The following is a 14,983-nucleotide window of genomic DNA, read 5'->3' as shown; positions in this document are numbered from 1 at the left end:
ACACTGAATGAGAAGAGGTGTTTCAAAACTTTTGACAGGACTATATAAAATCATGTGTGCACAGTGTTTTTATTTTCTCTTTTAAATAATAAAAAATATTCTTCATGTTATTATTATTTTTATTTAATGTTTGCTAGATTTGTACAGATAAATATTCAGACACAATTTTAACAATGTTTGGTAATGACATATGTGACTGTAAGACTAATACGGTCTAATTACTTCAGTAATTGGCCTCCATAATGTTATTTATAGAAATATTATAAAACAGAAACGTTTCAGGATCATGGAGTCAAAGGCACAGCAACTTTCGTACAGTATAAATAGCCTTTTATTGATACACACTGGTACAGTATATGAGTAACTATAGATGAAAAAATGCATTAAATAACCAGATAGCAAAAAAACAAGCAATGACAGATTTCAGATTTTTTTCTATTTTTAAACTTAAGAAACTCTTACATTTAAAAATAGGCTAAAATCTAGACAAACAGGAAATGTTCAATTTGTATTCTGGAAAATATTGATTTGAAAATAAAGTTAAGGAAAGCACCATTTATATAATTTAAATTTATTCTATTTTTACCGTTGCAGATTTACTTATAAATATTTTAAATATTTTCTATTAAAATTACAATAAACATTTAATAATTAAAATGAAGAATAGAGAGACTCATGTAGCTGATGATGACGACAGGATGTAGTAAAGTTCTTTATTCCGTCACTAAACTGCAGTGTGAAACCGAAACTAACCGGATCAAATATACAGAATACTATGAAGCCAATAAATAAATAAAGTAATTAAATTAAGTAAACTGCTATCTCATTATTTTTTAGATAGTTTCTCATTTTTTGAGATACTAAATCATTATTTTGATATACTATCTCATTTTTATGAGATAGTAAGTCACTATTTTGAGGAACCATCTCATTATTTTGAGATACTATCTCATAATTTTGTGATAGTAATTCATTATTTTGAAAGATTTTTTTTTTCAAAAGCAAACACACTTGCTATCTCAAAATAACGACTTATTATGTCTAAATAATGAAATAGTATCAAAATAATGACTAAGTATCTTAAAATAATGACTAAATATCTCAAAATAATGATTTGCTATCTCAAAACAATGACTTAGTATCTCAAAAAATGACTTATCTCAAAAAATGACTTATCTCAAAATAATTACTTGATATCTCAAAATAATGACTTGCTATCTTAAAACAATGACATAGTATCTCAAAATATTGAGATAGTATCCCAAAATAATGACTTGTTTTCTCTAAATAATGACTTGCTATCTCAAAATAATGAGATTGCAGTTTACTTAATAATAAGCAGCTAGAACTCCAGTACTGTGAGTGTATGGAGCAGCTATGGGATAAAACAGCATTAGGTCAAAAGTTTGGACACCCCGGCCCCCCAGTACTGTGTGTAATGGAGCCACTGGTCAAAAGTTTGGACACCCCAGAGCTCCAGTACTGTGTATAATGGAGCCACTGGTCAAAAGTTTGGACACCCCAGAGCTCCAGTACTGTGTGTAATGGAGCCACTGGCCAAATGTTTGGACACCCCGGCCCCCCAGTACTGTGTGTAATAGAGCTACTGGTCAACATTTTGGGGACCCCGGCCAGCACTGCAATCACACTCGCAGTTTCTGTAGGAACTGCAATCTAGTTCAGCCTTTAATTTTCTCAGAGGACGTCTGAGAAAAACACATGCATGAGCACAATCCGAACAGGATTAGTTTCTCAGGGGGTCCTGGGGTAATTTTCTCTTTTATCTTTTATTCCTCTGTGATTTTGTTCCTGTTGGGAACCACCATGTACGTGTTTTTCTTAGACGAAAATTATAGTCCTTGGGTAATTTTAGTCCCATCCGGACGCACATCTCTGAGTTTCGTCTGCTCACGTTTAATAAAATAGTCCACTGCCACGCACCGTAATTACACTTTGGGTGCGCATTTCCACGGAGATCCATGTAAAACACAACAGTGCGTGGAAATGGAGAACACGATGTCACTGTTCCTCCTGTTTTTTCAATAGGAGTCCGGATGCAAGAGTTTTATTACTGAGTAGAAGTGCCCCTAAAAAAACGAATCCCGTCCGGACAGGGCTTAAGATGCTTCGAGAGAAACTAGGCCTTGGTTATTAAAGCTTTTTATTTAGTACCGGAGTACAGCAGAGACGTCAGACTCCTGTTCGATCCTGTCCATCTTTGCTCCCTTTATGAAGGCGCAGATGTTTCTTAAGTGAACCATTCTCTCTAAATGTCTTCCCACAGTCTGAACACTGAAACGGTTTCTCCCCAGAGTGAATACGCTGGTGCACGTTCAGATTTCCTTTGTTAGCGAAAGTCTTCTCACAGACTGGACAGGAATACGGTTTCTCCCCCGTGTGAACGCGCTGGTGTACCGTGAGATGACTCTGTACAGTAAAACTCTTCCCACATTCTGGGCAACAGTACGGTTTCTCTCCAGTGTGAATGCGCTGATGAGCGAGAAGATTGCGTCGGTCAGTAAAACTCTTCCCACACTCTAAACACTGGTGTGGCTTCTCACCGGTGTGAAGACGCTGGTGTTTCTGAAGGCCGCACTTCACAGCAAAGCTTTTCCCGCACTCTGAACAGAGATATGGTTTCTCTCCAGTGTGAATGCGCTGGTGGTTTTGGAAATGGGATTGTTGTTGAAAACTTTTCCCACATTCCGAGCAGTAATACGGTTTCTCCCCGGTGTGAACGCGCTGGTGTATTTGGAAGTGGCCTTGTTGACTGAAACTCTTCCCACAAATTGAGCAATTATATGGTTTCTGTCCAGTGTGAATGCGCTGGTGAACTTGGAGACAGCGCCTGTCCATAAAACTCCTCCCACACTCTGAGCACTGGTGAAGTGGTTCACCTCCAGTGTGAACACGCAGGTGGACCTGGAGCCGACTCTGCTGAGAAAAGCTCCTCCCACATACGAAACAGGAATACGGTTTCTCCCCAGTGTGAACGCGTTGGTGTAGCTGGAGGTGACTCTGTTGAGTAAACCTCTTCCCGCACTCTGAACACTGATACGGTTTCTCTCCAGTGTGAATGCGCTGGTGTCTCTTAAGGTTAGTCTGCACAGAAAAACTGCTTCCACACTCAGAGCACTGATACAGCTTTGTTCTAGAGTGAATAAGCTGGTGTATCTGAAGATCATTACTGTCAGAAAAAAAATTACTGTTTCCACACTCAGCGCTGTAGTGAATTCTATCTTCGCCTGACATTTCCTGCATTACTCTGGGAGATGTGTTGATGTGGGAAGAATCAAATGAAGTTTGCAGAGTATCAGAGCTTTCAGATTCCATATTCTCACATTAATTCTAATTAATTTGAAGAGTTTGAAGCTGATCGTTCCTGCAGAGGAAAAATACATAAAAAATCGGATTTAGTATTATTAAAAAAATACTACAAACATGCTACAGCATTTTTTTGCAGCGAGCGCAAATGTCTTCTCTACAGATATTTTGGGCTAGTTTAAGCTTCTGAAGGACGGGGTTTAGACTGACTTTGGGCTGGATATACTGTTAGACCTGGCAACCCTGCTGACACATGTGATGCTGCTAATGCAGTATTGCAGAGTAGCATTACAGTGCACTCGGAGGAAAGCGCAGTGACTCGGTTCTGATACATCAGCTCACAGATGCCTTGTCCTGATGAACATCACCCTTTAGAGTGACGATTGGAAAGAGCGTCATCTACCCACCCCATGAGAGCAAGACCAATATTGCCCCCCCTTTAGGGCTCCTGCAGCTGATGGCAAGCTGCATGACTGGGATTCGAACCAACCAACAATATCCTGGTCATAGTGGCACCACCTAACCTGCTGGACCACTCTGAGCCCACATATCTGTTATTAATTACTTAAAATTCAATAGCTGATATTACAGTTCTAATCAGTAAAAACTGATTTAGGGCTAAAAATTGGCTTTCCATAAAAGAATGTTTTACTGCATCTATACAGAACCTAATTTATGCAAGCCTAATCACATTACAGACACTATAAACCGGACTGTGTACTAAAACGACTGCACACACTCTCCAAACATCATCAAACACCTTCACACAGTTATAAACTCACTGTTTCAGATCCACACAGGAGGATTAGGAGAGTAAATAAACGCACAGTTCATGGAGAGCCAGTTCATAGAGAGACTGCCCACTCCCAAATAATATTTACTGCTTACCGCTAGAGGGAGCCCGCGAGGGAGACCTGAATGAATGAGGGTGAATAGAGCTAAACGGCTAAAACATGTAATTAAAAATATTACCTAACTTCACATGTAGGATATTCTTTCAATTTTCAAAAACACATTAAAGTATTTATTTAAAAAAGCAAAGAAAAGTAACCTGTATGTTTCGGCTTCTCTACAGTAAACAGATTTTATTCATTAAACACGCTAGCATTTACGCTTCTGTGAGCAGACTGCGTTCTGAACTTGAGTTTAACTCGAGTTTAAAACCTATAAAAATTATCTTTTCGGTGTTGAAACACGTGACATTGTTCTGTGTTGAGGAAATTTGTAGAGTTTCCATAAAAGAAATCTTAAAACATTAATAAACACTGATTTTTATCCTTTGCTCCATAGGAACCCATTCATTTTGAACTCCCTCGGCAGCGCACCTGGTGTCTGACAAACGCAAAACACCTTCCCGAGTGGTTATTCTCCTCTATACAGTTGCTCTGGTGTTCTCTGGCCGCAGGTCCACAGTGTGAGCTGTTCAGAAACGCGCCTGAGCAAATTAATAAAATTAATAAATTAATAAATATTAAACAGTAAAGTAAGTAACAGTAAGTAACAAAAGGTTTTATCACAATAAAGGTCGTTTAATATATAGAGGAAGATAGATAGTCATACCAATACCGATACATTTTAATATATTTAAGCTTTATAAAGGAGCCAAAGGATCCAAAAGACCTAGGATAGAATTTCGCCAAACATTGCACGTGACAGCAAAATACTTTATTATCACAGTCACACACTATCACACTTTTGTTTAAAAACAATGAAACAGTTACAAAGAAAAGTTTGCCTTTAATATTAGAACATTTTTTTTGAGGTAGAAATAGAGAAACCACAATGCAAAAAAAAAATCTTCCCTCACAAGACATCTTTTCTAGTTTTTTCTTTCTTTGTTTTTTTTTTTTTTTTTTCAAATATAATTGTTCTTAGGAAAAATAATAAAAAAGAAGGAATTTTCCTCCTTTCAGTCTTTCAGTTCAAATTGTGTTTTTTTGTGTGCAAAAAAAAAAAATATATATATATATATATAGCTTAAGTATCAATCTTTTTCCACAAGTATAGCTCAATACCAATACCAGCGTTGGTATTTATAGTATCGATATTTGGATTGATCCGACTGGTGGAGGAGAATACGCCAAGATGCATGAAAACTGTGATTAAAAACCAATGTTATGCAACAAAATATTGATTTCTGAACTCTTAAAACTTTATGAATATGAACTTGTTTTGTGCATTATTTGAAGAAAAGCTCTGTATCTTTATTGGTATTTTAGCCATTTCTCATTTTCTGCAAATAAATGCTCTAAACGACAATATTTTATTTGGAAGTTGGAAGAAATGTTGTCCTTAGTTTATAGAATAAAACAGCTATGTTCATTTTACTCAAACATATGCCTATAAATAGCAAAATCAGAGAAACTGATTCAGGCAGAAACTGAAGTGGCGTATCTACCTGAAATTATTTTTGGGATGTCTTTAATTATAAAATAGTAATTATTTTGAGATTAAAAGTTATTATTATGAGATAAATAAGTAATTATTGAAAACATAACATAAGAGTATTATATTTGCTGTATCTGAACGGTGTGTTTTTGTTCAGGCGCATCGCAGGGCAGCTCATTCTGGGGTGCAGAGTTTAAACAGCTGGTAGTTTTCGGCGCTGCTGCTCCTCCTCCGGTGTCTCTGTGCGTGTTTATCTCAGCTCTGCTCGGTGGGTCTGTGTATCAGAGTGAGTATAAGCGGAGGTTTATTCGGAGTCCCGGCTGTTCTATTTATCTTATGCTAAGCTAATTTTAAAACAGTAAATTAGCATTAGCTTTAGCCCTGCTTGAGCTGCACTGTCAGTGAGCCTGTGTTTATTATATTTAATGACCACTGATATACAGGTTACAACCACAGTAAAAAAAAAAAAAAAGAAACTTACATATTTAGAGGAAAAAATGGTAAAATGGTAACCATAATTAAAATATGAGGAACATTTAGCATAAACAACAGTGTTTTGAACACAACACAGAAATATCTGAGTCTTACGTAGTTCCATTTAACTTTTATCCACCTCTTTCCACAGAAGAGGTGATGATAAATTAGCTAGTTAGCTAATTAATAAATATTAAGAGCTTTTCATTGTCTCAGTGTTTTATTATTTACTCAAAAATTACTGAAACTATTCTCTTTTACTCTAGCAAACCTAGAGCTCTGGGAAAGAAAATTGAGACCACTTCAGTTTCTGAATCAGTTTCTCTGATGTTGCTATTTATAGGTATATGTCTGAGTAAACTGAACACTGATGTTTTATTCTATAAACTACAGACAACATTTCTCCCAAATTTTTAATAAAAATATTGTCATTTAGAGCAGTTATTTGCAGAAAATGAGAAATGGATAAAATAACAAAAAAAGATGCAGAGCTTTCAGACCTCATATAATGCAAATAAAACAAGTTCATATTCATAAAGTTTTGAGAGTTTTGAAAACAATATTTGGTGGAATAACCCTGGGTTTTAATCACAGTTTTCATATATCTTGGGATGTTCTCCTCCACCAGTCTTACACACTGCTTTTGGACAACTTTATGTCTTTGCACCTGGTGCAAAAATGCATGTAGTTCAGCTTGGTTTGATGGCGTGTGATCATCCGTCTTCCTCTTGATTATATTCCAGGGTAAAAAACAAAGAAACCCATCATTTTTGAGTGGTCTCTCACTTTTTCCATGTATAGGGCCATCTCAAAAATTAGAATACCTTTGAAAAGGTACTTTATTTCAGTAATTGCAAAATTAATTCTGTGGGAATGCATTAAATCCAGCTGTTGCTAAAAATTCTGCCTATTAATGGTGTTAAACCAGCTATTTTTTTGCATGGTTATTGCTATGCCCCATATCGCTAGCATTGTATGCCAGTTTGGAGCATCAGCTAAATGCGCTGTATTGCAGAATGCTGGGGGTGAACGGAGGTGGGCAGTTTAACCAAAGAATGTACTTTTTACTGTGTTTCACTACAACCCAAGTCCATTTCACACTGGAGTTCTCCTTTAAACAGAGAAAATTCAGTGTCATGATATGGCACAGCACTATTGGCTAATGTATTGCTTTAAAAAAAAAAACTGCGCTATTGAACCACACATTTGTTTCACATGCACAATTTGTAAATGTGTTTTCCACACTGTTCCTAACTCTTTTTTTTTTCTCACATTGAATTTGTTGATAATTTTTCCCTTCTTTTTTTCCTGCAGGATGAACAGATTACTCTTAAACGTCCTCACTCGCACCTGCTGTCAACTCCTTAAGCACAACAGTTGGTGCAACCGAGTGAAATCACAAGTACAGATTAATTGTTAGATCATGGCATCCGGAGAAAGCATTTGTACCTCACAAGTGACCGTGGATACTCTCCCTATTCACACAACTTGCAGCCAAAATCAAGAAAATCTAGACAAAGACAGAACTTTGCCTAGGTGTTTTGAGTGTGGGAGGAGTTTTAATGACTTCCGCAGTCTCCAAATACACGAGCGCATTCACACTGGAGAGAAACCGCATCAGTGCTCAGAGTGTGGGAAAAGTTTTAGTGATCTCCGTAACCTTAGAGTTCACGAGCGCATTCACACTGGAGAGAAACCGTATCAATGCTCTGAGTGTGGGAGAAGTTTTGCCTGCCAGAGTAATCTCCGAGCTCACAAGCGAATTCACACAGGAGAGAAACGGTATCAGTGCTCAGAATGCGGTAAGACGTTTGCAGTTCACGATCATCTCCGAACGCACCAGCGCGTTCACACTGGTGAGAAACCGTTTCAGTGTGTAGTCTGCAGGAGGAGTTTTGCTCTTCACCGGAATCTTAAATCGCACCAGCGCACTCACACAGGAGAGAAACCGTTTCAGTGCTCAGTGTGTAAAAAGTCTTTCGCCGCTCACCGCAATCTCAAAGCGCACCAGTACACTCACGCAGAAGAGAAACCGTATCAGTGCTCAGAGTGTGGACAGGGTTTTAGTTCTTTGGTTAATCTGCAAGGTCACCAGTACTCCCACACCGGAGAGAAACCGTTTCAGTGCCCAGAGTGCGGCAAGAGCTTTACTGCTCACCGTAATCTCCAGTCACACCAGCGCTTCCACACTGGAGAGAAACTACACCAGTGTTCAGAGTGTGGAAAGAGTTTTACTCAACCGAGTCGCCTCCGAAGACACCAGCGCGTTCACACTGGAAAGAAACCGTATCGGTGCTCTGAGTGTGGAAAAAGTTTTTCCCAACAGAGTCACCTCCAAAGGCATGAGCGCATTCATACAGGAGAGAAACCGTATCATTGTTCAGACTGTGGAAAGAATTTTACTGATCTACGCGATCTCCGAACACACCAGCGCGTTCACACTGGAGACAAACCGCATCAATGCACAGAGTGTGGAAAGAGTTTTTACCAAAAGAACCACCTCACAGTTCACCAGCGCATTCACACGGGAGAGAAACCCTTCCAGTGTTCGCAGTGTGGATCGAGTTTCAACGAGAACAGTGCCCTCACACGACACTGGCGCATTCACATTGGGGATAAACCATATTACTGTTCAGAGTGTGGGAAGAGTTTCACCCAGCAAAGTCATCTCCTAAAACACCAGCTCACCCACACTGGGGAGAAACCGTATTCTTGCTCAGAGTGTGGGAAAAGCTTTTCTGTACAGAGTCGCCTCAGGATACACCAGCGCATTCACACTGGAGAGAAACCGTATGAGTGTTTAGAGTGTGGGAAGAGTTTTAGACATAGTAGTACACTCAAAGATCACCAGTATCCTCATACAGAGAAGAAAGCATGATGGGTTGCCTGAATCTGATTTTGATCTCTTTCCCAGTTTTCTGTATTTTGTATATTTGGGAATTGGTGTATTGCCTTGGGAAGGTGACCATTAAAAACTTCTGATTCCGATTTGGAAGGCTGTGTGAACGGGCCAAATCCATTTTCTTGCAAATCAGATTTGAGTCACTTTCATATGTGGTCCTAATAAACATGTTGGATTCATGCTTAATAGCAGGTGTCTGCTACAGGGGTATAAAACCTCCTAGCCCTGAGCTGTGGTTACCAAAACACACAGAAAAAAAGCATTCCACAAACAGTAGAGACAGTTACTCCAACAAAAGCAGTGCTACAGTTGGTGCACTAATATCAGTGTCTCAAATATACGTTCTCTATACATTCAAAGTAATTTAGTAAATATTGTTTCAATAAATATTCTTTTTTGCAAAAAAAAAAAAGATTCTGTGCATTTGTTTGCATCTGTTCTGGGTTGCACAGCCAGATCTTAGGTGTGAATGGGGAAACGGTCTGTTAAATAAAAAAAAAAGTTTTTTTGGGGTACAATTCTCTTATACTGGCCACTAGATATTCAACATGGCACTTCTTGGCAAGAAGAAACACTTAGAGGATGTGAGAAACAAAATGGTTGCTGTCCACAAAGATAGTCTGGGCTATAAGAAACTTTTCACTTTGAGAATTAAGTAGTAATATTACAAGATTAAAGTCATAACATTTACGAGAATAAAGTAGTATTTTGAGGGAAATGTAGTTCTAACTGCTTGGGCTACAGTTTAGGAGCAGAGCACGGAGGGAGGGGAAGGAGCATTTTCCACTCATGATCTGTTACAAGGGCTGCTGTGATTACCATCAGTTAACTACATTTCTAACCTGCTGCTTATTAATGCTTTATTGTGACAGTTAGATAATACAGTGTCCAGATTTTGCCAGTGGCATCGCTACCGGTAGCCTACCCTTTGTCTCGCCCGCCGTGAGATACCTCCCGTGGCCTCTAGGAAAATAAAAGAAGTATAATTGTATTAATATACAGTTATAAGACTTGGGTCCAACTGTACACTATAAAAATAAGGAAATAAAGATAATATAAAAATTGATATAATGGAATGTGTGACAGTTGTCAATGAATGGGTCAAATGGGGGAGGGGTGCTTAAAATCTGTAAAACTATATCAAATTAAATATATCAAATCGGCCTAAAATAATAATGATAATAATAATAATACAATGTTTTTAGATGTTTATTTGAGTAGGCATTAGCTACATTATTTTACATGTTTGTAAATTTCAAAAAGCTTTTTACTAGTTTTACAATTTTTTAGCAATTTACAAACTTTTTATATAGAAACCTTAGCACGCTTTTCCAAACCAAATTTTAAGTTTGTTATTGAACTTTCCCCTCTAGTTATTATGATTATTCTTGTGTCCCTTTTTTTTTTAACACTACTGGATTACATTGCTTGTGCTTTTTGAAATTATACATTGTACGGTTTTCGTACAACGAACGTTTTTAAGGCTTCTTCTACTGCTTCTCTTCCTTCAAACACATCTCTAAAGTATTTTAATATTTATATTTCATGATAAAAGATAACAAATGTTATCTTTTCATATTTCTTTTCACATTTCACTGCTTCTCCTCCTTTTTCTCTTTCTCGAACTTCAACCTGCTTCACCCGCTCCTCATCCAGGTTCTACTGGTCCTCAAAAGCATGTCTGACAGTAGCTGCACCAGCTCTGTAACTTTCAGCACCAGCTCCTTACCCATCTGCACCATCTCCGTAACTTTCAGCTCCAGGTACTCAGGGCGCATCATCTTCCCAAACTCCTCAATCTGCTTCTCCCACTCATCAACCAGCTTCTTCTTCCACTCATCAACCAGCTTCTTCTTCCACTCATCAACCTGCTTCACCCGCTCATCGACCTGCTCCACACACTTCTTATCAATCCGCTTCTTCCCATCCTTATCAACCAGCTTCTTCCACTTATCAATCAGCTTCTCCCACTCTTCGACCAGCTTCTCCCACTTTTTGACCAGCTTCTTCCACTCGTTGACCAGCTTCTGCCACTCTTTAACACGCTTCTCCCACTCATAAACCGTCTTCTCCCACTCATCCACCAGCTTCTCCGACTCACCCATCTGCTTGTCCAACTCATTCACCACCTTCTCCCACTCATTGAGTGTCATGGCTCTTTTTATGATCTCCTCCTCCTCCATGTTCTTACTGCTGAGCCGCAACTGAAGCACCTTCTCTTTTCGTTTCTTTTTCTGCAGCAGATCTCGACTGTTCTGCTCCTGCTTCATAACCTTGCACTTCTTATCCAGCTCCTTAAACTTCTCATCCAGCTCCTTGAACTTCTCATCCAGCTCCTCAGACGTCTTCTTCCACTTCCCACGGAGCTTAAGCCTCAGCCGCTTAAGCAACATCTTGGCTTTTTTCAGCATCTTCTTAAACATGTTTTTTCCAACGTGGTGCTGCTGCCGCTAACCTGCGACTAACCCTGCGTTCACACTGGAAAGCGACAGGCGACCATTCATTTCCTATGGCAGGGCGCGATTTGTTGGCGCGACACGCGAGAGGCGACAAAGCGACAGAGCGACAAGCGACACGGAGATGAATTTTTCTCAACTTTATGCAAATGAGTTATGACGCGGTGAAGCGACATTCTAACCCGATTGGCTCCTAGCTTTTCTTTGGACCAATCACAAACAAGGCGGTTCGACGTCCTCAAGCTCCTGCTCTCTGAATTTCTAGTTTCTTTCCCGGTTCTTTCTGTTGAACGGGGTGGACCCACATCAGTCTGTGGGAACGGCTGCGTTTCCAGCGCAGTTAAATCACAGAAACGCACAAGAGTCCAGCAAGTTTGGGAGTTATAGCTGGAGAATAAAGTGGCCAAGTGATTCCTTTTTTGTGCCTTTTTTCTTGTCGGAGGCTGGACCATGATAAACGCAGGCGTTGAGCTTGACACGCCCACAAGCGACAAACGCTGGGCGACACAAGCGACTCGTCGCGTTCCAGTGTGAACGCAGGGTAACGCGGCACCGCGATCTGTGTTCCGTTTGTAATCGCCACCCTATGACGACATCGAGGGAAGCGCGCGCGGCTTCGTAATGCAGCCAATCGTAATGCAGTTGAGCAACTGAACGCAGGAGCCGTATAGAGAGTCGGGTTCACCGCGTTTTTATTTCAGTGGTTGACATTTTTAACAGAAAAGGAGCCTTAGAAATTGTTTAGAAAATAATATAAGAAAAAAAAATATAAGAAATAAATGAATAAGTACAGTTGCTGTGCATTTAGAGCACCATTGTCCCTCTGTACAGGGACTAGAAAATCTGAATTAAAAGTAGCTCAATGTAGCAGTTTAAAGTACCTCAGTGTGTTTATTAGAAGGGATTTCCAAAACATTTGAACATAATGGGTTGGTTTCCCAGACAGGGATTTAGCCTAGTCTTGTACTATGCTGAATTTTAAATTAAGATTTTCCACTAAAAGTGAAAAACTGTCTATGACTAGGATTAATCAGGTTTAAAAATAGTGAAACAAATCTTTATAAAAACACTCCTGTAAAAAGAGAAGTTATTGAAATGTAACAAAAAAGTAATATAATTACACACTTCTCACACAATATCAACTCTTTATATTCTCTTTTCACAGATCCAAACCAACTGACTATTACAGGGATAATCGTTCCAGGTCTTCACAGGATCAGACCAATAGCCAGTTATAACACAGTCCTCATCTTCGTAATTGTTAGGTTGTCCAGGGTTCCAGAACCTATCAGAGAGAAGGAGAGTATCAGAGTGTTTATCAGAGCAGTGAGGAGTGAGAGTCAGTAACTGCATCATGATCAGAGTTCAGTTCAGGAGTCTCTTACCCAGTGATCAGTTCTGATCCGTCCACCCATTTCCAGACCCCTTCTTTTTCAATGTCACTCAGACCAATCCAAACCGCCTGATATTTCATCAATGTGTTAATGAAGTCCTGTTGAAATACAATAACTGCTTACACATTTCCAACAAGCCACCTCACTCTCTCACACACATGATCATTTGAGCATTTTAAACTATTCCACAAGAACCAGAACTCTTCCACCTGTGAAATCAACAGGACTGGACTGGACTGGACTGTCTTTTAACATATTCTTAAAACTCTTCTGACTGGACTCTTCAACACAGTCCACTCAGAATATTATGTCCAGCTCCTTGTTTTTACACACACAGTTCACTACACTGGAGTTCAGTAATTACAGACTGTAGCGGACTGTAGTGTGCCATTACTACCGCGTACGCAGAGAACGCTCGGCTGCAGCAGCAAACATCGGAGGGTGACGACCGCGGAGAACGCTCGGCTGCAGCAGCAAACATCGGAGGGTCACGGCCGCGGAGAACGCTCGGCTGCAGCAGCAAACATCGGAGGGTGACGACCGCGGAGAACGCTCGGCCGCAGCAGCAGACATCGGAGGGTCACGACCGCGGAGAACGCTCGGCTGCAGCAGCAGACATCGGAGGGTCACGACCGCGGAGAACGCTCGGCTGCAGCAGCAGACATCGGAGGGTGACGACCGCAGAGAACGCTCGGCTGCAGCAGCAAACATCGGAGGGTGACGACCGCGGAGAGCGCTCGGCTGCAGCAGCAGACATCGGATGGTCACGACCGCGGAGAACGCACCGTTGCACCACAGACTGTGCAGGAGCTCCCTGATGCTCTGATCCAGGTCTGGGAGGACATCCCCCAGGACACCATCAGTAATCCCATCAGGAGCATGCTCAGAAGATGCTAGCAGTGCATACCGGAACATAGGGGCCGGCCGGACACTACTAATAGTAACAGTGAAATTGACAGAAAGTGGATAAGCCTATGATTTCAGTGGGTTAATGATTTTGGTTTCCATTCACTGTTATGTCATTTTTCTCAACTAATTACACAATTTATATCAGTAAAGATTTCCAACTTCTCTTCTCAACCTTTCTTTTATTGAGATCCAATGTGTGATTTATGTTTTCCCCAGTGTATATGATCAGTGGAGCTAATAAAATGAACAGTGAGTGTAGAAACAATGTACAATCCTACTGCTGAGATAAACAGTATTAAACAGTTTTAAAGCTATGATTATTCACAGATATTCCACCAGCAGAAATATTTAATCATGTAGATCTCTCTCTCTCTCTCTCTCTCTCTCTCTCTCTCTCTCTCTCTCTCTCTCTCTCTCTCTCTCTCACCTGTTCCTCTCTGCTGTTGATGATCACCAGGTCTGCCCCTCTCTTTCTGCAGTCGTTTCTGCTCTCAGTCCAGTTCTTCCTCTCTGTAGAGACGTAGTAAAGACTCGAGTTTAAGTAGATCCACCCATCCTTAACTGCTTTATCTATGGATAAAACACCTGTGGTCACTTCTGGGTCATGACTGCTTGACTCTCTTCACAGTAAAAGACACTTATCTCTGGTCTATATGATCACGATTCTAAGAGATGTGAAACAGAGCTGCCAGAACTCGTAAAATAATAAGAGGCAAACGTCTGAGTTAACCTGAAAGAACGTATCTACAATTCAGATTTTACAGGTAAGACTCAGATTTAATAGAACACTTTACGGTTGTGATGTACGGTTATGGTTTCAGTGCAACAACACTGATAAACGTTTGGAAGTAAGAAAATAAAAGTTGATCAGAATAAATGAAAAGTGCAGCGTAGACAAAATGCAAATTGCTGTGTCTGGATATGGAACTAAATGCACTTACACTGTTTTTATATTTGTACTTGATGAACACCTTCAAATAGCTCTTTACGAGTACAACACATTGTGGCTTAAGTGTAACTCCATAGTGTAACGATGTGGAATGTTTTAATGGCACAACTCTGTACCAGTTTAACCTCAAACCAGTGTTAGAATGATGTTCCTAATAAACTGATTAAAAACTGTAAGAATAACTAAC

At 39.9% G+C, this 14,983-nt stretch overlaps 2 protein-coding genes across 3 annotated transcripts; one reads left to right on the top strand and one right to left on the bottom strand.

The window, feature by feature from the left end:
- Positions 1-699: 699 nt before the first annotated feature.
- LOC103032729 (zinc finger protein 239) lies at positions 700-4,172 on the bottom strand. The gene is made up of 2 exons (XM_007242895.4): positions 4,107-4,172; positions 700-3,382 (listed from the first exon to the last, which is right to left on the bottom strand). Exon 2 carries the CDS (start codon positions 3,331-3,333, stop codon positions 2,191-2,193), a length of 1,143 nt encoding a protein of 380 aa, XP_007242957.3. The 5' UTR covers positions 3,334-3,382; positions 4,107-4,172; the 3' UTR covers positions 700-2,190.
- A 1,733-nt stretch (positions 4,173-5,905) lies between these two features.
- On the top strand, positions 5,906-9,724 carry LOC103033043 (zinc finger protein 501). Of its 2 annotated transcripts, none has more exons than XM_022663126.2 (2): positions 5,906-5,998; positions 7,501-9,724. In XM_022663126.2, exon 2 carries the CDS (start codon positions 7,610-7,612, stop codon positions 9,062-9,064), a length of 1,455 nt encoding a protein of 484 aa, XP_022518847.2. In that variant the 5' UTR covers positions 5,906-5,998; positions 7,501-7,609; the 3' UTR covers positions 9,065-9,724. The 2 variants fall into 2 exon arrangements, with proteins under 2 accessions (XP_022518847.2, XP_022518848.2); XM_022663127.2 differs by having other exon boundaries at positions 5,908-5,980.
- The last annotated feature ends 5,259 nt before the right edge of the window (positions 9,725-14,983 follow it).

Source organism: Astyanax mexicanus, chromosome 25 (assembly GCF_023375975.1).
Source record: "Astyanax mexicanus isolate ESR-SI-001 chromosome 25, AstMex3_surface, whole genome shotgun sequence".
NCBI classification, from domain to species: Eukaryota; Metazoa; Chordata; class Actinopteri; order Characiformes; family Acestrorhamphidae; genus Astyanax; species Astyanax mexicanus.
Note: the sequence above shows the minus strand (reverse complement) of the source record. Positions and strands in the feature narration are given on the sequence as shown.